At 37.6% G+C, this 26,325-nt stretch overlaps 1 protein-coding gene across 5 annotated transcripts in view; it reads left to right on the top strand.

Annotated features, from left to right (window-relative positions):
• Nucleotides 1-26,325, top strand: part of SPICE1 (spindle and centriole associated protein 1) — a 94,353-nt gene that overhangs the window by 34,439 nt on the left and 33,589 nt on the right. For 3 of the 5 annotated variants that reach the window (XM_025874425.2, XM_025874431.2, XM_025874401.2), the window contains 3 exons: nt 14,172-14,270; nt 17,561-17,608; nt 21,752-21,895. In XM_025874425.2, the coding sequence (XP_025730210.1) occupies nt 14,172-14,270; nt 17,561-17,608; nt 21,752-21,895 (291 nt within the window). Of the gene's footprint in view, nt 1-4,182; nt 4,289-7,465; nt 7,528-14,171; nt 14,271-17,560; nt 17,609-21,751; nt 21,896-26,325 lie in introns of those variants that run through there. The other 2 variants (XM_073893513.1, XM_025874407.2) reach the window with 2 other exon arrangements.

The raw sequence follows: 26,325 nt of genomic DNA, 5'->3' as shown, positions 1-26,325 counted from the left end.
TTCAGCTCAGGTCATGATCTCATGCAGTGTGGGACTGAGCCCTGTGTTGGGCTCCCTGCTTAGTGGGGAGTCTGCTTGAAGATTCGCTCCCCCTGCCCCTCCCCCAACTTGCATGTGCTCTCTCTCTCTTGCTCTCTCTCAAATAAATAAATCTTAAATAAGCTCTTTATGGTCATAAACCAGGCAATTTCATCTATTGGAAGAGACATTGGATAAAAAATACTCTTGAACCTCACTGAAAGGGATCTTATCAGGTATTCTTATAAATCTTGTTAATATTAAAAAAAATCAATGTCATTAAAAAATATAAGCAGTTGTGGATACAAAGTCTACTGACATGAGAATAAACAGATTGTTTATTCAGAACTTAATATAGGAAAGATTTCAGGCACCATCACTTACATTTGGCAGAGACTCAAAGACAGGAGGGAAGTGAAAAAGATTTATAGTGAAATAAAGGGAAGACTTCAGAAACACTGATTAGAAGTTGGAATAGGGAAGCTGGAATTAGGCTAAGTAGAAGCAGGACATCATATGGTTTGGGGAGCACATCTGGCTTATATTTGGACCACCCAGAGAAATCTATATAAACAGCTTTCTTGAGTATAACTGACAATGAACTTCACATATTTAAAGTGCACATATCACCTGTGTTATATACATACATAACTGTGAAGCCATTATCTATATATCCATTACCCTCTAAAGTTTCTTTCCTCCTTTATATCTCTCTCCTGTTTCCTCCCTATAATAGATACAGAGCAATTCATCTTATCCATTTTTTTTCTTGAGAAAGCTTTGCTAATTTATGTCTTTCAGGAAAGTTGGCCATTTATCTGTGTTATTAAATTTATTACCATATAGTTGCTCAAAATACATCCTGTTAGTGTCTGTAGAATATTTCACCTCTCTTATTTCTGATATTGGTAATTTATAGGTAGTTTTCCTGATCAATTTGTTTAGAGGTTTAGCAATTTAATCAATCTTCTCAAAGATTCAACCATCACTGTCATTAGTTTTCTTTATTATTTTGCCTATTTTATTGATTCAGTTTTGATCTTTATTATGTTATTTCTTATTACTTTGGATTTAACTTTTTTAAATTTATTTATCTAATTTCTGAAGTCATTGATTTGAGATTTTTTCTTCTATATAGGTGTTTAGTGCCATGCGTTTCTCTTGAAGTACTATTTCTGTTACATTTCACAAATTTTGATATGCTGTATTTTCATTTTCATTTAGTTCAAAATACATTCTGGTTTGATTTCTTATTTGACTAATGGCTTTTTAAGATGTGTATTATTATTTTTTCCCCAAATTTTGAGGGATTTGACAAGAATCATTATGTTACTGATTTCTAATTTAATAACATTGTAATCAGAGAACATTTCTAGCATGACTTGATTCTTTCTACATTTATTGAAATTTGTTTTATGGTCCAGGTTATTGTCCATCTTGCTAAAATTTCTGTATGTACATGAAAAGAATGTGGATTCTGCTGGTTGTTGGACTAGTGTTCTATGAATGTCAATCAGGTCATAATGGTTGATAGTGTTGTAAAGTCTTTTATAACCTTGCTGATTTTCTGCCTATTTGTATTACAAATCATTCAGTGAAGGGCACTGAAATTTCTGATTGTAATTGTGGACTTTTAATTTTATATTGCAGTTCCATCAGTTTTTGCTTCATTTATTTTGAAGCTCTCTTATTAAGTGAATAAATGTTTAGGATTTTTATATATTTTTGACTTAATGTCCTCTTTGCCATCATGAAATGATTTTTTTTTTTTAATCCCTGGTAATATTCTGTGCTCTGAAAACTAGTTCATCGAATACTGATGAAGCCATTCCAACTTCATTTGACCAGTGTTGGCATGATATATCTTTCTATCTTTGTACTTTAAACTTCAGTTTTTATATTCATGTATGTTTCTTCTAATAGACAGCAATTAAAAAAATAATCTGACAATCTCTGCCATTTAATAGGGGTATTTAGACCATTCACATTTAATGTAATAATTGATATGACTCTATCATCTTGCTATTTGTTTTCTATTTCTCCCACCTGTTCTTTGTTTCCTTTTTTTTGTACTTTTTCTGCTTACTTTTAGATTAGTCAAGTAATTTTTAGTATTTTTAGTATTTAGTATTTTCATGATGGCTTTAGGTTTTATGATATACATATTTAACTTATTACAGTGTACCTGCAAGTAATATTATACACATCAGGAATAATATAAGAATCTTATAGTAACAGACTTCCATTTTTCTCCTCTGGCATTTTTGCAATTGTTGCCATGCATTTTACTTTTACATATATTTTAAACCTCACAATACATTTTTATTATATTTATTTAAGTAGTTAGTTACTTTTAAAGAGATTAAAATAATAAGAAAAATAATTGTATATACTTACTCCTACAGCTATTTCCGGTGTTCTTCATTGTGTAGATTCAGATTTCTATCTGGTATGTTGTCCTTCTGTTTGAAGTATTTACTTTAACATTTCTCATAGTGAGAATCTGCTGGTGATAAAGTCTATCAGTTATGTGTGGAAGCATCTTTATTTTATCCTCATTTTAAAAAAGATATTTTTGTCAGATATAGAATTCTAGGTTGACAGTTTTTTTTCTTTCAATATATTTAACTGTTCTGTCTTCTCACTTGCAATGTTTCTAATGAGAAATATGTTATCTTTATTTTTGTTTCTCTGTAATGTTTCTCTCTGAGTCCTTTAAGATTTTTTTATTATCACTGTTTATTAATGTGTAATTTATTATGTACACTGATGTAATGCTCTTCATCTTGTGTTTAGGTTTTGTTAAGCTTTTGGAAGGCAGGTTTGTGAGTAAAGATGCGATAGAAGGATTGAATTAGCAATGGGAGCTTATGGAAATTCTCTTCAGATTGCTTCAGTGTTCAATGAATTAGGAAGCAAGATCACTGGCTGAGACTGAGGATAGAGGATGATATGTTGGATGCGATAGAAGGTATAAAGTTGTCATGTAGGAGGGTAGGAGAAATCAATGGAGGGGGAACTTTAATATAGTTTTTGGGCATCTTAAAGGGCACACTTAAAATTAGTGATCATGAATTTAAAGTCAACATGGTTGGGTGTTTATCTCCTTCCAGTTTCAGTTGCAAAGGTGCAGGCACTTAATATGTAGTTTTGCTAAGGCCAGAATTGTGGCTTTGCCCAGTATTACAGTAATTCAGAGAGGGGAAGGGAGTTGAGGATGTATGCAGCTAATTATTATATTGATTGATCAGCGAATATATCTACATCAACAGATGTAATATCTATTTCCCAATGAGAGTGGAAACTATCAGAAGGCAGTTCTTAGCATCTAGAAGGTGCTGACTATGTATTTGCTGATCCCTGTATGGATGTCTTAACACTAGAAAAACCAGGAACTAAAGGAAGCTGTCATATTGGAGCAAATTAACTCCTTTTTCAAATAAAATGCTTGTAAAGTCCTTAACATGGCCCACATAGCTCTTCCTGTCCTGGCTCTAGCCTATTAAATCAGCTTCCCTTACACCAAGCTCCCATGCTCTCTCGACTTCAGATATACTGAACTTCTTCCAGTTCTTTGCACTTGCCACACAGCTTCGCATATGTGCCTCCCTCTGCAGGGATGTTTTATTCTTCAGGGATGTTTTATTCTTCGCTGGTAGCTGACTCATCTACTTTTCAGTTTTCCTTAATAATTCCTACAAATACTCCTATAAATTTAATATTTAGTAAGTATCTTCTAGTACTTGTCACAGTTCTGATTTTACATGTGTCGTCGATAGCTGTTTACTACTATGCAGTTAGCGTACTGAGGACAGGGATCTTGACTGTTTTTAGGCCCCGCAGGACCTACCATGGTCTGCGGCACATTTGTAGGCAGTATAAACATTTTTGGTAAAAAAAAAAAATAAAGGTTAAAGTAAATGTTATATGTGAAGCTTGGTGTGGAGAGCGACATCTTTCTTTTAGAAAATTCACGAGAAACTGGCTAGTGCTACATGCCGACCCCTTCACAGCTTTGCCCTGAATCTTGCAGAGACCACGGGGAAGAAAGAAGGACTCACGGAAGCCAACTCGTCTCGTAATTACGGCCAGACTTTGGGAGGCGCCTGCGCACTGGCCTCACCGGATATACGCCAGGGAGTGGGGGTGGGGCTCGGGTAGCCTAGGCAACATCCCGGAAGTTGCGGGCTGCGTTAACCTGTGGCGGGCCGGGAGGTTCTGGAGCCTGAAGTTTTAGTGGCAGTGGAGGAGGCTGTCGGGAAACGGCAAGGCAGGTTGCGACGACGTGGCGGAGGCCTGCAGCCTGTAGCCCCAGCGAGCCTTAGGGACCGGGCTGCAGGGCTGGGAAAACGGTGGTGGCGTCTCCCTTCTGTTCCCTGGGGCTCTAGGCGCCTGGGTGGAGGATCCTTACATCGGAAAGCGCGCCGCGACTCTGTGTTTTGCGTTTGTCTGTGTCAGGATGAGTGTCTGGGTGTGTTGGTGTCTAGCGCGCTCCCCTTAGGCTCACCCTGAGTGTGCGCAGCGCTGTCGAGCACTTGTGCACAGAGCTGGAAGTTGGGGAGTACCGTATTGTAGCTATAAAGGAATTTGCAGTCTAGCAGGAGACAGGCTACCCAGGGTACTTGGGGACAGGGAGGGTCATGTCAGTCGACTGGATGGTCAGGAAAGAGTTTATCAGGAGGGGCCGCCGGAATGAGTTGGTTTTTGTTTTTTTTTTAAGATTTTATTTATTTGACAGAGAGAGAGAGACAGAAAGGGAACACAAGCAGGGGGAGTGGGAGAGGGAGAAGCAGGCTTCCCGCCGAGCAGGGAGCCCGATGCGGGGATCGATCCTAGGACCCTGGGATCATGACCTGAGCCGAAGGCAGACGGTTAACGACTGAGCCACCCAGGCGCCCCTGGAATGAGTTTTGATTAGTGACTGGAGTTACCGCAGGGAGAAGGGAGTGAAAATCTGAAGGGTGTTCCACGCGGAGCAGAAAGGATGGGTGGAACGACTTGTGAAGGCGAGTGAGAGGAGCACAGACTGTTAAGGAAGGTCAGCTAGACCACAAGGAGGGCAGAGGGTCCGAGTGCATATTGGATTCCTCTCTGCAGGGCGGAGCCGTTAAAATCTTGTGGGGAAGAAAGTAAAGGGCCGAGGGCTATACTCTATCCTTATATCGGGGTAAAGTATTGATTGCAGGGACAGTATTTGGAACGGGGTCCTGTTTCCCTTTGGTCAGTTTTCCACTAGCCAGAGTGGATTTGCTAAATCTTATCGTAACTCCCCTTACCTAAAATCCTCCAGTGGCTTCCTATGGGTTCTTTAGGATAGTGTTTAAATTGCTGTAGCTTAGAAGGCCATGATCTGTCCTCTGCCTTTCTTTGTAACCTCTTTCTAGCCTCTCACCTTTTCAAATCTGTTAGTCAAACTGAACTTCTCAAACCTTTTGTAAATGCCTTTTCTCCCACCTGGAACATTCTTTCCCCCACTTCTAGCTTTATTCATACTTTAGCTCTCAGGTAAACATCTTGGGAACAATTAGAGGGATATAGTGGTCTTTTCTTACTGTGGGTAGAGTAAGGTATTAACATGACACTGAATTTCCTCCCTTTTTATTGTAATTACTCATTTTAATTGTGGTCTTCTGATAAACCCTAAGCTCTGAGGGTGCAGACTATTTTACTTTCTTGTTGTATTTTGTGCCTGGCTCTTGGCAGGTGCTTTCAAAATATTTGTTGAAATATGGGTAATGAAGTGGCAAATGAGTGAAGAAGTTCAATTAGAAGAAAGTGCTTGGACAAAAACATTCGTAGTAGAGATGAAGAGGGGACAGATGAGAGAGATATTTCAGGGAAAGAATGAATAGATTCCGGTATCTGATTGGCTAAGAGACAAGAAGGAATAGAAGGTGATGCTAAGGTTTTAAACTGGAACAACCAGAAGGATGGTAATTCTGTAAGTTCAGTTGAGTTCAGACATTTACTGAGCATGCCAATTATATATCAAGAACTAGAGGTTGGTGGGGAGGGGACATGGATGATAAGCTGTATTTTGACTACATTGTATGTGAGATATTTGAGAGATATACACAGAAGGCAGTTGGAAATGAGCATTTGGTGTGTTGAGGAAAAATGTGGATCCTTAATTTGGGGCTCATTTTCACAGTGTGTTTATGTGCCCAGTGCATTTGTAGCTTTGATCAAGGGTATGAGTGAGATCACTGAGGGAAGATGTGAACTCCTTTCTTACTTTCTAGTAAGCTCCCTGAGAGCTTGTACCATATTAGACCTGTTTACTGTTTTGTCTCCTGTGCCTGGTCAGTGTCTGGCATGTGATAGATTCTCAAAAACAATGATTGGATAAAGAGAGAGGGTATCCAATGGAAAGATAAGAGGGTTGGGATAGAACTGTGTGCAGCTTTTTGATTATGTGGTATCTGAGGAGGGGCCAGCAGAGCCTGCAAAGAAGAGACGAATAGGAGAGAAACCGAGAGAAAGAGTGTCCTGGAAACCAAGGGAGGGGAGAGCTTCCAGGAGTGGGAGTCTTTAGATTTGGAAAGGGCTTTCCAATAATTTTATCAGTTAGGAAAGTATTAATATTTTAGATTTTTTCAAATAATTTTATCAGTTAGGTAAGTATTAATATCTTAGATTTTTTTCAAATAGGCCCAGATTTTCTGGGCTCTGCTGATTTTGTATTCCTTAGTACTATGAACCATCATAATATCTCTACAGTCTCACACTTCAGCATGTAAACTAAAGCTCCCTTATGATATCTGATTTCTGTAAATAGCTCAAAATCTCTTTGTTAGACCACAGAGTCTGATCCTGGGTTAAGAAAAATATGCCCACTTGTATTGATGATGTTTAAGAGAATGCTTCTCAGTGCAAGGGTGGTTCCCACGTTACAGCTTAGTTCTCCCTTTGTGATCTTAGCACACACAGGCTGGAATTTAGAGTTGGCCAGTATATTAGTCTCCTACACTGTATAACAAATTACCACAAACCTAGTGACTCAAAACCATACTCATTAATTATCTCACGATTTCTGTGAGGCAAGAATTTGGACATGGTTTAGCTGGGTAGGGTGCTTAGGGTCTCACAAAGTTATGATTAAGGTGTTGGTGGTCTGCATTCTCATCTAGAACCCAGCTTGGGAAAAGTCCGCTTCGACGCTCACCTCACCTCACGTAGGTTGTTGGCAGAATTCATTTCCCTGGGGCTGTATGCCTGAGGGGTCTCTTGACTGACTTTCTCCTCCTGCGGCCCACTTCCCCTCCAGGCGGCCCACAGTTCTCTGAGTTGCCGGCCCTCTGGCCCTTTGCACAGCCAGTCACCGTGGCATTTGGCTTCTTCACGGCCAGCAGGAGACTCTCTTGCTCTGCTCTCATAAGACAGAGACTAGTATAGCCTAATGTAATCACAGGAATGACCTCTTCTCACATTTGCCTTGTTTTATTGGATAAAACAAATCACAGGGGAAAAAAGCCCAGAACAAATCGTGGATCCTGTCCAAACTCAAGGGTAAGGGATCATACAATGGCATTATTCATTGCATTTCATCTTAGAGTAACCACAGCCAGCTTTGCTAGGCTCAATTGAAGTTAAAAAAAAAAAAAGGGAACAGTAGTAGACTGTTGTAGTCCAATCAGACTTCCATAACAAAATACCAGACACTAGGTAGCTTATAAATGAGAAATTTTTTTCTCACAGTCTGGAGGCTGTGAAGTCCAGGATCAAGTCTCCAGGATGGTCATGTTTGGTAAGGGCCCTCTTCCTGGTTCCTAGCCACCATCTTCTTGCTGTGTTCTCACATGGTGAACGGGGTTAGGGAGCTCTTTGGAGCCTCTTTTATGACAGCATTAGTCCCATTCATGAGGGCTTTGCCTCCCAAAGGCCCCACTTCCCAAAGGCCCCACCTCCTAATACCATCACTTTTGGGGGTTAGGATTCAACATGAATTTTGGGGGAACAAATTCACTGTTTTTGTCAGTGAATAATGGGGTTTTTTTGGATGTTACATTTTCTTATGCTAAAATTCAAACCTGTTCACGTTCCCACAAATAATAGGGATTTGTTCAATTTTTTTTTTTTAAAGATTTTCTTTATTTATTTGACAGAGAGAGACACAGCGAGAGAGGGAACACAAGCAGGGGGAGTGGGAGAGGGAGAAGCAGGCTTCCCGCCGAGCAGGGAGACCGATGCAGGGCTTGATCCCAGGACCCTGGGATCATGACCTGAGCTGAAGGCAGACGCTTAACAACTGAGCCACCCAGGCACCCCTGTTTAATTGTTTATATTAAATTTCCATATCTCTTTGCTCAAGAAAACTTCTGTTTGGATACATTATATTTATCCAAGTCACTGTTAGTGTACAAATAGCTATGATTTAAAAAATATTGCTTTTCTTAGGGCGCCTGGGTGGCTCAGTTGTTAAGTGTCTGCCTTCGGCTCAGGTATCGAGCCCCACATCGGGCTCCCTGCTCCGCAGGAAGCCTGCTTCTCCCTCTATCAGTCCCTTTGCTTGTGTTCCCTCTCTCACTATGTCTCTCTCTGTCAAATAAATAAAGAAAATCTTAAAAAAAGATATTGCTTTTTCTAAATTTCTGATACTGTTATATCAAGGGCCTCACCAATGAAAGAAGTATATGGGCCTTTTGACTGCTCATAAACTTTTGTATACATCAGACTCATGGTTGGTTTTCAGAGTTGAGGCTGGTAGAATTTCAGCCTCTGAATAAGTATAGTGTTTTAAATAATATAACTTGAATTATTTTAAGAGTAATATGGGTTCATGGTAGAAAATCTGGAAAATCTAGAACCAACCAGAGATAACTCAGTATTAGTGCCATTTTCTAGGAAGTGCATTACATTTAGTGAGACCTGTTTTTTTTTTCCCCAAAAATGTGGTTTTATTAAAGCATGGGACAGGACCCCTGGGCAGAAAGAGCTGCTGCTGAGTCAGACCTGGTTTTGAATATCGCCTCCCAGCTGCCCATTATTATTTGTGTGACTTTGCGCGATATAATACACTTAATCTTTTAAAGCCCCATTTTTCTCATTTGGGAAAGGACTAATAGTTGTCACTGACACCATCATCATTAATCCTAAGTAGAACTTAGTGTGCTAGGTAGGGGTTCTTGACACCTTATGTATTTAATTAGTTCCATTTTACAGTTACTGGCAAAGTTGGGATATGAACCAGACAGTCTGGTTTCAGACTGTACTCTTAACCACTGTGCCGGATTGTCTCTCAAGACAGAATATTCCTCATAGGGTTGTGGGATTAAATGTGAAATGCTTAGCATAAATAAGTGCTTATTAATAATGTATGCATATTAACATCATTGAGAATATACTATACAAGGGGTTCTGTATTCTACTTTTTACACTTAATTTTATGTGTTTTCTTGTGTCATTAAACATTTTTTTTTTAAAGATTTTTTTTATTTAACAGAGAGAGACAGAGCGAGAGAGGGAACACAAGCGGGGGAGTAGGAGAGGGAGAAGCAGGCTTCCCGCTGGGCAGGGACCCCGATGTGGGGCTTGATCCCAGGACCCTGGGATCATGACCTGAGCCGAAGGCAGACGCTTAATGACTGAGCCACCCAGGCACCTCTAAACATTTTTCTTAATACAGTTTTAATGGATGTATAATTCATCCAACAGATTTAGTGACATTTCATGATTCTTCTTTATTTCTGCAGAGTAAATTGAAGAGTAAAAGAGTTAAAAAGTAAAATACATTATTTAAAGAGTAAAATACATTAGAAACTCTTTCTCAACAACTGTTATATTTTTCCATGACTTTTTAAAAAATAACAGCTTTATTAAGATATAACTTACCATGAAATTTACCCCTTAGAAGTTCAGAGCTTTTAAATAAATTTACAGAGTTGTGCATTGATTACCACTGGCTCATTTTAGAACATTTTTATCACCTCAGAAAGAAACCCCATACCCATTAGCAATTACTCTCCATTCCCTCCTCTTTCCAAACCCTGCCAACAGCTTATCTATTTTTTGTCTCTATGGATTTGCCTATCCTGGACATTTTATATTAATAGAATCATACAATATATGGCCTTTGGTGTCTGGCTTCTTTTTCTTACCATAATATTCTCAAGGTTCATATGCCATGTTATAGCATATATCATTACTTCATTCCTTGTATTGCTAAGTAATATTCCATTGTATGGATATACCATATTTTATTTATCCATTCACCAGCTGGCAGACATTTGGGATTTTTCTACTTTTTGTCTATTAAGAGTATAATCTTGGGGCGCCTGGGTGGCTCAGTTGGTTGAGCGACTGCCTTCAGCTCGGGTCATGATCCTGGAGTCCCGGAATCGAGTCCCACATCGGGCTCCCAGCTCAGCGGGGAGTCTGCTTCTCTCTCTGACCCTCTTCCCTCTCGTGCTTTCTATCTCTCATTCTCTCTCTCTCAAATAAATAAATAAAATCTTTAAAAAAAAAGAGTATAATGTTGCTGTGAACATTCATGTGCAAGTTTTTGTATTGACGTAAGTTTTCAATTCTTGGGCATATACCTAGGACTAGAATTGTGGTAACTGAGTTTAACTTTTTCAGGAACTGTCAAACTGTTTTCCAATGTGGCCATGCTATTTTACATTCCCACTAACAATAAATGAGTATTCCAGTTTCTCTACATTCTCACCAACGCTTGTTATTTCCACCTTTTTAATTATAACCATTCTAATGGGTATGAGGTGGTATGTCATTGTGGTTTTGATTTGCATTTCCCTAAAGACTAATGGTGCTGATCATTTTTTCATGTGCTTATTGGCCAATTGTAGTATCTTCTTTGGAGAAATGTTTATTCAGCTCCCTTACCCATTTAAAAATTGGAATATTTGTGTTTTTATTGGTGAATTGTAAGTTTCTTTTATATATCCTGGATCCGGGTTTCTTATCAGATGGGATTTGCAAATATTTTCTCCCATTCTGTTAGCTGTCATTTCATTTTCTTGATGGTATTTTTTGAAGCACGAAAGTTTTAAATTTTGATGGAGTCCACTTTATTTTTTCTTTGGTTTCTTGTGCTTTTAGTGTTATATCTAAGAAACCATTGCTTCATGAAGACTTATGCTTATGTTTTCTATCAGGAGTTTTGTGCTTTTAGCTCTTACATTGAAGTTGGTGACTTGTTTTTAGTTAATTTTTATATATGTTGTAAGGTAGAGGTCTTAATTCATTCTTTTTCATATGGATCTCCAGTTGTCCCAGCACCATTTGTTAAAAAGACTGTTCTTTCTCTATTGAATTGTTTCTTGGCACCTCTGTTGAAAATAAACTGACCACACATGTGATGAGCACTGGGTGTTATATGCAACTGATAAATTATTGAACACTACCTCTGAAACTAATGATGTACTATATGTTGGCTAATTGAATTTAAATAAAAAATTAAAAAAAAAAGAAAAGAAACTGACCATAAATGTAAGGGTTTGTTTTGGATTTTTGACGTATTCATTTGTTTGGCACTCTTAAAATAGCAATGCTAAGGACACTGGACTAAATATTACACAAAATTAGAATAAGACTCATAGTCCCTGTACACTAGGATTTTACAATACATATGTGTGACTTTTAACAAGCAGCACATATACATGACTCCCTTTCCAAAACAAAGATACAGAATATTCTATTCTATTCTGTATCTTTTATTTATTTGTTTGTTTATTTTTTAAATATTTATTTGAGAGAGAGAGTACATGCAGGGGAAAGGGGCAGAGGGAGAGGGAGAAGCAGACTCCCCACTGAGCAGGTTGCCCGAAGGGGGGGTGGGCGCTTGATCCCAGGATCATGACCGGAGACCTGAAGGCAGATGCTTGACTGACTGAGCCACCCAGCGCCCTGTTTATTTTAAAAAGAGATATTTCTATTTATTTGAGGGAGACAGAGTGAGAGCGTGCACGCACATGAGTGGGGGGAGGGGCAGAAGGTGAGAATCTTTTTTTTAAAATTTTTTTATTGTTATGTTAATCACCATATATTACATCATTAGTTTTTGATGCAGTGTTCCATGATTCATTGTTTGTTCATAACACCCAGTGCTCCATGCAGAACGTGCCCTCCTCAATACCCATCACCAGGCTAACCCATCCCCCTACCCCCCTCCCCTCTAGAACCCTCAGTTTGTTTTTCAGAGTCCATCATCTCTCATGGTTCGTCTCCCCCTCTGACATACTCCCCTTTTCTTCCTCTCCTGTTATCTTCTTCTTTTCCTTTTTTCTTAAAATATGTTGCGTTATTTGTTTCAGAAGTACAGATCTGTGATTCAACAGTCTTGCACAATTCACAGCGCTCACCGTAGCACATACCCTCCCCAATGTCTATCACACAGCCACCCCATCCCTCCCACCCCAACCACTCCAGTAACACTCAGTTTGTTTCCTGAGATTAAGAATTCCTCATATCAGTGAGGTCATATGATACATGTCTTTCTCCGATTGACTTATTTCACTCAGCATAACACCCTCCAGTTCCATCCACGTCATTGCAAATGGCAAGATCTCATTCCTTTTGATGGCTGCATAATATTCCATTGTGTATATATACCACATCTTCTTTATCCATTCATCTGTCGATGGGCATCTTGGCTCTTTCCACAGTTTGGCTATTGTGGACATTGCTGCTATAAACATTGGGGTACATGTACCCCTTCGGGTCCCTACATTTGTATCTTTGTGGTAAATACCCAGTAGTGCAATTGCTGGATCGAACGGTAGCTCTAATTTCAACTGTTTGAGGAACCTCCATACTGTTTTCCAGAGGGGTTGCACCAGCTTGCATTCCCACCAACAGTGTAGGAGGGTGAGAATCTTTAAGCAGACTCCCCGCTGAGCATGTGGAGCTTGACACAAGGCTCCATCTCTTGACCTGAGATCATGACCTGAGAGGAAACCAAGATTTGGTTGCCCAACCGAGCCTCTGTTCCAGGCACTCCTCTATTCCGTATCTTTTAAAATGGTGTTTATGGTTCTGCCACTTACTATGTGACCTTCATGGTTGGTTAGTTCTTTGTCCCTTAGCTTTCTCATCTGTAAAATAAATAGTAAATACTTAACGGAATTACTGTTAGGATTAAAGGAAATACTGTGTGGGAAGAGCTTGCTTAGAACAGTACCTGACTTGTGTTAGCTAATGCCATCATTATCACCACCTCCACTGTCCTCATTACCATCACCGTAAGACAGTTAAATGTTATTCTCAAATGTCACTTATCTCTTTTGCCGGATTGTAAACCCTGAAAATAGATAACATGTTTGAGGAGTCAATGTGATTGATAAGACAAAGCAAAGAGGACTGAGGAGAAGCTCTTGAAAATACTTGGATTTAGATGTTTTTCATTACTAAATCATTTTTTTTAAATGTACTTAAGGAAGATACTACCGTCTTTATTTTAGGATAATTTGGAATAAGGGGGTCAGCTCGAAAGTTCTGTAATGAAAGTGTGTAATGAAGTTTTGGAAAGGGAGTCATGTATACGTATTGCTTGTTAAAAGTCACACATATGTATTGTAAAATCCTAGTGTACAGAGACTATGAGTCTTATTCTAATTTTGTGTAATATTTAGTCCAGTGTCCTTAGCATTGCTATTTTAAGAGTGCCAAGCAAATGTTAGCAATTTCCAAATGCTAGTTTAGTATCAGTAATTACCCCCACTTAGAATTGTGTGGAAATATACTAGAAATGATATAACTCATTTGTTCTCTAAAATTTAGCCACCTTTTCTTAGGTAAACATATGTATCTGGTAGTGATTTTAAGTGCTCTTTGCCTTTTTCCTTTTGCTTTGAGATTGTTAGCCTGTGACTGACATTTTCTCTGTTAACTGTGACAAAGCTTATGCCTGTTGTCGTAGGTCTGTGCTTTAAGTCATAATTTGTATTCCTGGAGTTCTTTATTAAGCAAATATACGTAAGTTATCAACTTGAAACCTGTTTTATTATAGTTATCAGTACAGCTTTCTAATTGTGAAGTGAAAGAACCAAGTATTTTGGTTCTTTCTTTCATTATGCTTACATTTTTCTTCTGACACTTTAAAGTTTATTTTCCTAGATGTCTTTGTCCCCATCCAGCGATACTTAATTACCACTTTTTCTTGTATTTTAAAAATTTGATATGATTATTGCTTCTAGATGTCACTTGTCAGAGTGAACCGTTATGGTCCTCGGGGAGGAGGAAGGAAAGTGCTGAAGGTAAAGAAGAAGAAAACATCAGTGAAGCAAGAATGGGATGTAAGTCTAGATGGGATAATAAACCTGTCAAATTGCTCTGGAGGAATAGATGTGATGACACGGCCCTGATCACTTGAGACAGTGCTCTGAATGTGATAGGGTGGAATGGATTTCTGGGCACGTTATATCCCAGGTCCTGGAAGGAAGAGCAGAATCCTTCGGGGATTTTTTAAGAATCCACACGTCAAGGTCATAACCTGTACCTCTTTTGAAGAGGGAATCTTAAGAGGGTGGGGAGAATGTTTTTTAAAAAGTCCCCCAGTCCTTCACTTTGAGAACTCACTGCTTTAAGGCAACTGGAGCTAACCTGTGTCACTGAAGTCTGAATTTTTTTTGGTACTTTTTAAAGATTTGCCCATAGCAACCAATGACATCATAATCATATGAGTGGCATTTTTGGCTGAAAAAGTGGGTGATTCTTGCTCTCTTATTCCTTGAACTGTTTTGTTTTTCACCTCCAGAAGCTGGTCAGTTTCAGTACAAAGGTTCTCTTAAGATGTAAGACAAGTCTCAAGTACCTGGGACATACGATCCCTGGCTCCCACTCTGATTACTGTTTGGTATTATCAAGGGCATCTTTATCTTTCACAGCTTGGTACTTTAGTTTGAACCATGACACTTTAGGTGCCTTTTCTTTCTGTTGTGGAGAGCAACTAGTCAGGGACTACTTTTGATCTCAGGGATTCTTTTGGACTTGGAAACTTCTGGGCAAACTGACAGCCTTTTTGAAGTGGCTCAGGGGGACTTACCTACGTTTATATTGCTTTGTTGTCATCTGATTGGCTATAAAATATTATTAGGGTGTGATTCTAAGGCAATGAAACTGATTAAAAGGAAAAAAATGCATGTGATAACTTAAAAGTTACCCACTTCAGAGTGGTTACTGTGGGAAGTTTAATATTTATTTTGATTTGCTGCTATTGCTCAAAACATAATCGAAACCCACCGTTTGAAATTGCATTTTCCTCATTTGCTTTTTATTATCTCCAGTGCTGGAATAATCTGTTTTTTGTAGACTAAGCCTGGAAGTAGTTTTAAGTCATTGGGAGTAAATAGTAAATGAAGGAGAGATCAAACTGAATAATACTATTTTGATAAAAATAGTGAGATGGTTTTTGAAATGGCTTGTAAATTACATTTACAAGGCATTTCAGAAGAAAATCATTTTAAGCAGTAGTAGTATTAATGAAATTATATTTTCACCCATGAGAACTAAGTTCAAGCATATCCCTTATATGCCTGAATTTTATTATGATTATTAAAAATCTCAAGATCTTATGGTTATATCTTGTGCTTTTCTAAATTAATATGAAAGGAATAACAGTTTTTGTATAGAAAATCCTTGAGCTAAATATAAACTGTGGCCAAAAAGTTAAGTCTTTGAATATATTGGAATCTATTTTACCAGATCCAGTTCTCTGTATATCTGTTGGAAGTAGAACTCTAACTTGTTTTATTTCCTGCCTTACCAAATCTGTATAACAAAATGGCTGAAGTCACTTTGGAGAGCGCCAAATTGCAGGGCAGCTACTTCAAGCTGTGTAGGTTATGCATTGCACAATCCCCAGGGGTAATGTTTACATGGACCAGAATAATAATGGTAGCTCCTGGAGTTGTGGGGTGTGGTAGATCTGCCATGTTGATTTAGTGCCTTTTTGCATAAGTGACTGTTTCACATTTTATGAAATTATACAGTGCCCTCAAACTTTATCCCTTATTATGTATGATATATTCTATGCTTAAGTTGTTTGCATGCACACAAATTTAACCTCTCTATAGTGATCACAGTTTATCTTTTAGGAATCTTTAGAGGTGCCTCATTCTCTGGAATGCAGTTTGAAAACTACACTTTCAGTTAAACTTACTCATTTTGAATTACATAACTACCCTGTTTTATTCATTGTTTTAATATAATATATGCCTGCTTGGTAAATTTAGTGCTTATTTTCTTAAGATACCTAAAAGTAGCCCGTTATTTTTTAATAAGAAAACTAAAAATAACCCATATTAATATTTAAATTGAGAATACTGGTTCCTGGACAGGAAGTCTTTTTTGTCTCAGGACTTTGAATCTATTTTCAGCCTCTATTTTTTTTATTTTTGTTTTTATTTATTTTTTGTGTTTTTATTTTTTATTATTATTTTTAAAGATTTTATTTATTTGCTAGAGAGAGAGAGAGCATAGGTGAGAGAGAGTGAGTGAGAGCACAAGCAGGGGGAGCTGTGGGCAGAGGGAGAAGCAGGCTCCCTGCTGAGCAAGGAGCCCAATGCGGGACTCGATCCCAGGACCCTGGGATCATGACTTGAGCTGAAGGCAGCCGCTTAACTGACTGAGCCACCCAGGCGTCCCTATTTTTATTTTTTTAAGAGACTTTTTTTTTTTTAAAGATTTTATTTATTTTTTGACAGAGAGAGACACAGCGAGAGAGGGAACACAGGCAAGGGGAGTGGGAGAGGGAGAAGCAGGCTTCCCACTGAGCAGGGAGCCCGATGCGGGGCTCGATCCCAGGACCCTGGGATCATGACCTGAGCTGAAGGCAGACACGCTTAACGACTGAGCCACCCAGGTGCCCCTGTTTTCAGCCTTTAAAATCTAGCGTGTACTCATACCTAACCACATGTAAATGAACAATGTAAGTTCATAGGTGTGACATAACTCTCTGAAGAATGTGAACAAATATGGTAAGAAGTTTGAATAATAAAACTAACATTTTATTTTAATTTAAATAAACACATTTGTTTTATATATTATGAAAAAATAGAAATAATTTTATTTCAATTTAAAATAGCAATTTTATCTTGCTAAATGTGATGATCAGACAAATCCCTTAACTCTTCAAAGAAAGGTTTCTTGGAGGTTAGCATGCTTAGTTAAGTACATAATTTTTTAACTGAGGCCCATTTGGCATGTGGGAGAAAAAAGATATACCAGGCTCAAACTAATAAAAAAAGGCTTTTGAGGGCGCCTGGCTGGCTGAGTCAGTAGAGCATGAAACTGTTGATCTTAGAGCCATGAGTTTGAGCCACACGTTGGGCATAGAGAGTACTTAAAAAAAAAAAAGTTAAAAAAATTTTAAAAAGGCCTCTAAAAAAAAAAGGAAAATGAATTTATCAAAAATAAACTAAAATTGATTTTAAATGTTTTTAACTTAGTTTAAAGAAAATTTTTCCTGTAAGAAAATTACCCAAAGAAAGTGAATAAACATTGAAATCCTATTTTTAAAAAAATCCAATATATACTAATATTTTGTAAGAAAACTTTTTTTTTAAAGAAAGTTCTTTTTTTGCAGAATACTGTGAATGACCTAACAGTTCATCGGGCAACTCCTGAAGATCTGGTAAATTTAATATCAAAAGTTAAGATTTGTTCAATGTTTTATTTGATATTTGGTTTCTGACCTTCAGAATAGAAACCAGAGGTATTTCCTGGAAGTTCTTCCATTGTATTTCATCTTGCTTATGTCTATATGAAATTGAAAAGCATATCATCTGGACTTCCTGATTTTACCTGGGAATGTCACTTAGCATGTATTAATATTTTATTAGATAGGTTTGGTTTCAAATCTCTCTGTTCAAATCTCTCCAGTATTGCCCTGTATACACCTATTGTCTTCTAGTCTCTGTAGGTATCTCTAGCCTTATTTACTGTTACTTCTTGTCAATGTACTCATTTATTCCTTGAATATGCCAGGTATATTTCCACAGTTGAGCCTCAATTCATGTGATTTTCTTTACTTGGAACAGTTTCTCTACCTTCTCTACCTTCTTGTCTACCTATCCAAATCTTACTTTGTTTCCTTATCCTAGTTTAAGTCTTACTTTTAAAAAGGTTTCTGCTATAGACTAAAAAAAAAAAAAAAAAGCTTTATTGAAATACAATTCACATACCATAAAATCCACCCTTTTAATGTGTATGACCCATTGGTTTTGAGTATATTCATATTTTCTAATTTAGAACATTTTCATCACTCCCTGAAAGAAACCCTGTACCTGTTAACAGTCATATGCCCCATATGCCCCTCTTCCTCAACATCTAATCTTCTTTATGTCTCTATGGATGTGTCTATTCTGGACATTTTTTTTTTTTACTTATGTTTTAAAAGATTTTATTTATATATTTTTTAGAGAGAGAGCATGAACACGAGCGAGGGAGGGGCAGAGGGAGAGGGAAAAGCAGACTCCCCGCTGAGCAGGCAGCTTGATGTGGGACTCGATCCCAGCACCCTGGGATCATAACCTGAGCTGAAGGCAGACGCTTAACCAATTGAGCCACCCAGGCACCCCTATTCTGGACATATCATGTAAATGGAATACGATGTGTGTCCTTTTGTGTCTAACATAATGTCTTCAAGGCCCCTCCATGTTGTAGCATGTGTCAGTACTTCATTCCTATTATTGCTGATACTGTTACATTGTATGGATATACCCCTCTGCTGCTGGACATTTGGATTGTTTTCACTTTTTGACTGTTATGAATAAGGCTGTTCTGAACATTGGTGTACAAGTTTTGTGTGAACATATGTTCTCAGTTCTCTTGTTGTATACCTGGGAGTAAAATTGCTGGGTCATATGGTATCTCTACAGTTAACTTTATGAAGAGCTGCCAAACTGTTTTTTAAAAGGGGCTGCACTATTTACATTCTTACCAGCAGGCATGAGGGTTCCAATTTTTCCATATCCTTTGCCAACACATGTTATTACCATATTTTTAGTTTTAGTTTTCCTAAGTGGGTGTAAAGTGGAATCTCATTGTGTTTTTGATTTGCCCTAGTGACTAATGATGTTAAACATCCTTTTGTGTGCTTATTGGCCATTTGTATTATCTTCTTTGGAGAAATGTCGATGCAGATTCCTTAGCCAGTTAAAAATTGGATTACTTGTGTTTTTATTGTTGAGTTGTAAGAGTTCTTTACACATTCTGGGTCCAAGTTCCTTATCAGGTATATGATTTGTAAATATTTTCTCCCATTCTGTTGGTTGTCTTTTTATTTTCTTAATGGTATTCTTTGAAGCACAAAAATTTTTAATTTTGATGAACTCCAGTTTATTTTTTCATCAACTGTGCTTTTTGTATCATATCTAAGAAACCATTGTCTAGCCCAAGATTCACAAAGATTTCTGCTATGTTTCTTTCTAAAAGTTTTGTAGTTTTAGCTCTTATGTTTAGGTCTTTGATCCATTTTGAGTTAATTTTTGTATATAGTGAAATAGGGGTCCATCTTCATTCATTTCTAAATGGATATCCTGTTGTCCATGTACCATTTGTTAAAATGACTGTTCTTTCTCCATTGAATTATTTTGACACCCTTGCTGAAAATCAATTGTCTATAAACATAATGGTTTAGTTTGGACTGTCAGTTTTATTCCACTGATCTGTATGTCCATCCTATGCCACACAACATTGTCTTGATTATTATAGTTTTGTACTAAGTTTGAAGTTTTTTGAAACTGCCCAACAATGGGTATCTCCTCTAAACTGTTCTCATACTTACTATCTATATGAGGCATTGTATATGTGTTGTCTACTACATTTCATTTATCTTTATATGTACAGTTGGTCCTTGAACAATGTGGGGGTTAGGGGTGCCACCGTCTGCACAGTCAGAAATTTCTTTTTTTTTTTTTTTAAAGATTTTATTTATTTATTTGAGAGAGAGAGAATGAGAGAGAGCACATGAGAGGGAAGAGGGTCAGAGGGAGAAGCAGACTCCCTGCTGAGCAGGGAGCCCGATGTGGGACTCGATCCCGGGACTCCAGGATCATGACCTGAGCCGAAGGCAGTCGCTTAACCAACTGAGCCACCCAGGCGCGCCAGTCAGAAATTTCTTGTATAAGTTTTGACTCCGCCAAAACTTAACTAGTAGCCTACTATTGACAGGAAGCCTTACTGATAACATAAACAGCTGATTAACACATATTTTGTGTGTTAAAAATATTATATACTGTATTCTTACAAAAAAGTAAGCTAGAAAAAAGATAATGTTATTAAAATCATAAGGAAGAGAAATTACATTTACAGTACTATATATTTATTGAAAAAAATCCATGTATAAGTGGATCCGTGCAGTTAAAACCCGTGTCATTAAAGGGTCAACCGTATGTGCCCTATCTCCCTGGGCAGATTGTTAATGCTTTTGAGGGATAAGGGCTATATCTTGTATGTCTTTGTGGACTTAGAAATCTTAATCTTAGTAGATACTCATTAAATATTGAGGATAATAATGATGCCCTACTGACTTAAAATTTTTTTTTATGAAAAATTTCAAATTTACGTGAAAATGGAGACAAAAGTATAAAGATCTTCCATGTACTGTTTACCCAGATATAATAGTTATTAAAATTTTGCCATAGTTCTTCATTTTTCATACCCTTTCCTTCCTTCACTATAGCATTTTGAAGCAAATCCCAGGGAACATGTCATCTTGTGCCAACATACTCATTTTGCATTTTTAAAAATATAGACTTTTTTATATAACCACAATGCCATTATCACACCTAACAAAAGTAACAATAATTTTTTGGTATTGTCTAATTCGAAGTCCATATTCATATTACCCCAGTTATCTCAAAAATATCATCTTCATTTGTTTTTTGTGTTCAGAACCCTTAATAGCATTTGTTTGTTGGTCTCTTAATGGACTGATTTCTTATTTACATGGTGAGAACAAAGCAGTACATTTTATTCGTCTTCATAGTTCTGAATACTAGAGTGCTTGTAAAGCCAATATCTGCTCCTATTCCTTAGCCACCTCAGTGAACTCTTCTCCTGCAACTCTTAAGCTATGGCTCATATCTCTGCTTCAGGAATCCATTTTTCTGGAGTTCTGCCTTTCCAGTGACCCACTTCCAAATGCAGCCATTGCAGGGCTATAAAAATACTGCATTGTTAGTTTTTGGTAGTGACGTGAGTATTATGAAATGGGTGTGTCTTTGCCAAAGACGAGTCAGTGGACTTTGTGCCTTTTACATTGTTCTCAGTGTGTGTGTGTGTGTGTGTGTGTGTGTGTGTGTGTGTGTGTATGTAATTGTACAGTACAAACATATGTAACTGAATATTTTAACAGAACAATTCTTAACTTTCTTATGTGTGATTTACTCTTAACATTTTCTACTCTGTATTCTGTTTTATTTAAAAAATGTTGGTTTGACCCACTAATTGATTTTACCACCCATTAAATGAATCCCAGCCTATAGATTGGAAAATAACATTTTATTGGATTATCTTGTACAAAGGAAGTAGAAATTAATATTTTTTTCATTTTGTCTTTTTGCTAGGTCTACTAGTTCTAGATACTTCTTTTTTTAAAATCACTTTTGAAGATTTAGAAGACTGAAAATTTTGGTTGTGAATATGTATGAATATACACATGTTGGACCAGAAAAAATTTTTTGAAGATGAACTAGATTAGGTGGTCCCACCATCTGAATAGGCAACTTCTTTTTTCCTGAAGCATTCTTTTATATTTTTTTCTTTTGTACAGATACGTCGTCATGAAATACACAAATCAAAGAACAGAGCATTAGTACACTGGGAACTCCAAGAAAAAGCTTTGAAGAGAAAATGGAAGAGGCAGAAACCAGAAATCTCTAATCTTGAGAGAAGAAGATTGTCTATAATGAAGGAGGTAATGCTAAACTGCATTATCTTTAGAGTTAGAGAAGAAAATGATAAATAGATTTCTCTCTTTCCCTCACAAATTTGAGTCACATTGGAAGGACTTTAGTAAATGACTGCATCCTTATACAATGATGTACACATGGACTCTGAAAAAAGCAGTAGAGGTATGATTAGGGTCTAGTTTGGAGGTTTGAATTCCTACATGGAAAGTTACTGTTTATGTGACTTGCCTGATTGTACTGTTACGAGATTTCAGTGATATATACTAACAAACTGACTAGTACATTATTTGGCACATAATTAGTGCCAAACAGTGCTATTAGATTGATTACTTTGCAGAAAAAAAAATGTGTGCTTGTCCAACAAGTTAGTTAGTAAGCCACTTGTCTTTGGCTTAATCTTTTGCCAGATGTATGGTATTTGGATAAGTAATCAGATGTGTAGGAATAAATAATATGGAAAATAAGAGGAAACTACAGCAAAAAACCTTTGATTTGGGATGAAATCATTGAAAAAGAAATATACTTCGTAGTGTTGCTTCTTTTTTTTTTTTTTAAGATTTTATTTATTTATTTGACAGAGAGAGACACAGTAAGAGAGGGAACACAAGCAGGGGAGAGAGGGAGAAGCAGGCTTCCCGCGGAACAGGGAGCCCGATGTGGGGCTCGATCCCAGGACCCTGGAACCATGATCTGAGCCGAAAGAAGATACTTAACGACTGAGCCACCCAGGCGCCCCTGTAGTGTTGCTTCTTGTTCATTGTTGAAGCTTATGGCACTTGGCTGTCTGGGTGACCTTTCACTGTGGCTTTGAATCACTCTGTCTTTTGTGGAATTCATTAGGCTTGTTAGTGAAAGGTAAAAGTCTTAATCTTATATCTCATCAGGAAGAATTCTGTCTCCCAAATAAATGTTTACATGGACTTGTAAAAAGAACAGTAGATTGAGACCATATGGTTCTTTACATTTAAGTATCTTTTGATAATCTTGGACAAGGTATACATATTTGAATATTATGTAGTAGTTCTCAGTGACCAGGAAAAAAGGCAGCCGCTTTGAGGCAGCTGGGCTTTTGTGTCCCATCTCTGGTGGCTCCTGCTCATGTCCTGAATTGCTCATGTCCTGAAGGAATGGGTGTGGTTGAAGTAGGGATTGAAGGAGGAGTGGTGGGAGAGGATGAGTGAAGTCTCTCTGCCTTTCCTTCAGTCCCATTCGTCAGGCTCTGATGTTGTGGTTCTCAACGCTGACTGCACATTAGATCAGTCAGTGTTGAGATCTTCCATTAAAAAAATCACTGTATCTGGACTCAGATATTTCTATACTCAGATAATCTGATTTAGTGGACGTGTGATATGGCCCCACTTAGGTATTTTTTAGACAGTTTTTATGTACTTTTAATTCCTTACCAGGGTTGAGAACCTCTGCTATTAGTAAGATAAGTATTTCCATTTAACAATATATTTTGGAGGTTGTCCCATGTCAGTACTTAGAGATCTACCTTTTCTTTTTTTTTTTTCTTTTTAATGGCCAGGTAATGTACAGATGTACCACAATTTATTTATCCAGTGCTTTATTTGTGCAAACTTAGGAAGTGTATTGGACTATAGTTTAGGCTTCTGGTTAAGAATATACAGTGGTTTAAACAAAATAGAAATCTCTTTCTCTCTATGAAGCAGTTCACAGGTAACTGGTAGTTGGTAGGATCTCTGGGTTCCTTTATTCCAGGGCTTCCATCACTGAGTAGAGAATGGCTGTTCCCGCTTCCTTCAGCTGTATCCAGCCAGCATGAAAAGGGAAAAAGAAGGCATGCTACTCCTTTTACATATCACCCAGAAATTCTGTCTTATATCCCACTGTCCAGAAATTCATCACATGACCATTCTCACCTAGTATGATGGTTAGGAAATCTAGCTGTGTACTTGGCTAAAACTTGGGAATCCTGTTGTTAAAAGGAAAATGAAAAGAAGGGAGTTTGGTGGGTAAGTAGCAGGTCTGTCACCCACAGATTGTTACCTGCCTTGTCACTGTAAGTAATACAATGAATATGCTTGAATATGTTTTTAAATACATGTAAAACTATATTTGTAGGATAGATTATTTTTTTAAAAGATTTTATTTATTTATTTATTTGAGAGAGAAAGAGAGACAGGGAGAGCACAGAGGGAGAGTGAGAGGGAGAAGCAGGCTCCCCGCTAAGCAGAGAGCGCAAAGTGGGACTTGATCCCAGGACCCTGAGATCATGACCTGAGCCAAAGGCAGATGCTTAACTGACTGAGCCACCCAGGCGCCGATTTGGATAAATTCTTAAAAGTGGAACTGCTGAGTCAAAGACATGTGCATCTATTGTTTCAATGTTGCTAAATTTGTAATGTCTATGTTAAGGGATGTGATGGGACCAAATGAAGAAGCCTCCTTGGGCATATTCATCTAGGCAGTATCATCGTGTATTGGAGCTACCAGTGCATCCCCCAGAGCTGGACTCCTAGATTAACAAAGTTAAGAGAAAAGCTCTTTGGCTAGCATAATCATTTGCTGTTGGATGCATTCATGTCATGGGAATCAAGCAAATGAGGGTCCAAATTCAGAGAGAGGGAAACTTTGATAAAGTTTTATAAATTCTAAAAATATAATAACTTCCCAAATCTCTCTGTAATTTCCTATTTCTATCTGGTTTTTATTATCAGAGAACAGAAGTGCTAGGATAAAAAGTTTTTGATAATGTTTTTGAAGGGAACTTTGGCTGATCCTTTGCAAATCCAAGATATGTACCACTATTCTCATAAGTTTGATTTTGTGCTCCGTGAACCCATCTGGGGAAGTAATGTATACAGATGGGCTTGCAGAGATTGGTTTACCTATCAAGAGGATGAGTTTTATCAGAAAGGAGTGATGAATAAATCTAGAGAGGGCAAAAGAAAGCCAGTACACTGATCTGTGGCCCCTCAACCCATCTGCCCCAAGAAGGCTGGGCAGAGACTGGCAAAGTGCAATAGGGTAGCGGCTTTCCTGGAGACCTCATTATATTTGATCATCAGGTCTTGAGATGATAAAATTATTCCTCTTCAATCTGCTTCTGTCAGTTATATCTCTTTATTTTGATGGAAGGTCAGTGATTTTTTTTTTTAATTGTAAACTCAAAACTACCATTAGGAAATATTCTGTGTTATTTTTTCTAGTTTAAATGATAGATTATAATGCTCCATTTACTCTCTTGCCTAAGTTCTAATTGTGTGTACTTTGCAAGATCACTAACCAGGGATAGAAATTTGGTTCATAGAATAATATAATTTAAGTTGTAACAACATTCCAAATATTTCTAGAATGGTACATGTTTTCACTGTGTCCACATTCTTATAACACCTCTTTGGGGTGAGGGAAGGTGGTGGTATCTTCATTTACATATTAGGAACCTAAGCTTAAAGAGGTTGGATTTTGCTTAGTATCCCTTGACTGGGCCTGGGATCCCAGTCTTCTGTTTCTGAATGTGCTGTTTGCCTTATACCATTCCAAAACTTACTCTTTGTGGAAGGAACAAATTCAGGACTTGATTCTCAGCAACTGAGCCAGCCAACCAGATTGGCTACAGCAGAAGAAAGGGAAAATGTCAGAATATGATTCTTGTTACTTTTCTCAGTGTCCTGAAACAGTAACTGAAGTCATATTATATACTTGTTTCCATGGGCTAGAGAGATTCCGGTAAGAACATTTGTTACCAGATGCTCCTCTCTATTGCTTTGAATCAGTGTTGGAAACTGGGGAGTTTCTAATTTTGAGCTGCCTCTCAATTTAAGAATGCCATCTGGTGGTGGTGGCTAGAGTTGACTTGCCTGTGTCTCCTTGCTTATAATTATGAAAGTTCCTAAGTTGAAAGTGCCTAATTAGAGGCACTACTGTAATGGTATTTTTTGAGTTCTCATCCCTCCAGGATAAAAATCCAGCTTGTTTGTAAATACAGAAGTGTTACTTCTTTGTTTGATGCCCCCAAACTCACATCTGACCTCATATTCTCCTTAAGTTGTTGATCATGAACCATTAGCAGATTATGAAATCACTTTAAAGGTTGAAACACCTCTGAGTTTATGGCTCAGAGATTTATATCTTTAATCAGTGTTTTTCAGACTGTGGATCACAACTTGTTAGTGGATTGTGAAATTGAGTTGGTGTGTTGTAGCCATTATTTTAAAAAATAGAATAGAAACTAAAAGAATATCAGAGTGGTTCTCAAAAAGTAAGGTTAAGTAAGACTTTTATTTTGTTATACATTTACATTTGTGTGTATGCTGGGTCACAGTTTAATAATATATTTCTTAACTTGGATTGTAGCCAAGTATATGAAATCTAATTATTGTAATAGCCCCACCTACTGGTACTTATGGATATTGCCCCTGAAGGATTTTAGGAGGATAGTGGCCTATGGTTATTTTTATGCTCTGTGCCT

This window comes from Callorhinus ursinus, unplaced genomic scaffold (genome assembly GCF_003265705.2).
Source record: "Callorhinus ursinus isolate GAN/ISIS: 27379988/994484 unplaced genomic scaffold, GSC_fseal_2.0 scaffold1, whole genome shotgun sequence".
Lineage (NCBI taxonomy): Eukaryota > Metazoa > Chordata > Mammalia > Carnivora > Otariidae > Callorhinus > Callorhinus ursinus.
This window is presented reverse-complemented; position numbering and strand designations above follow the sequence as displayed.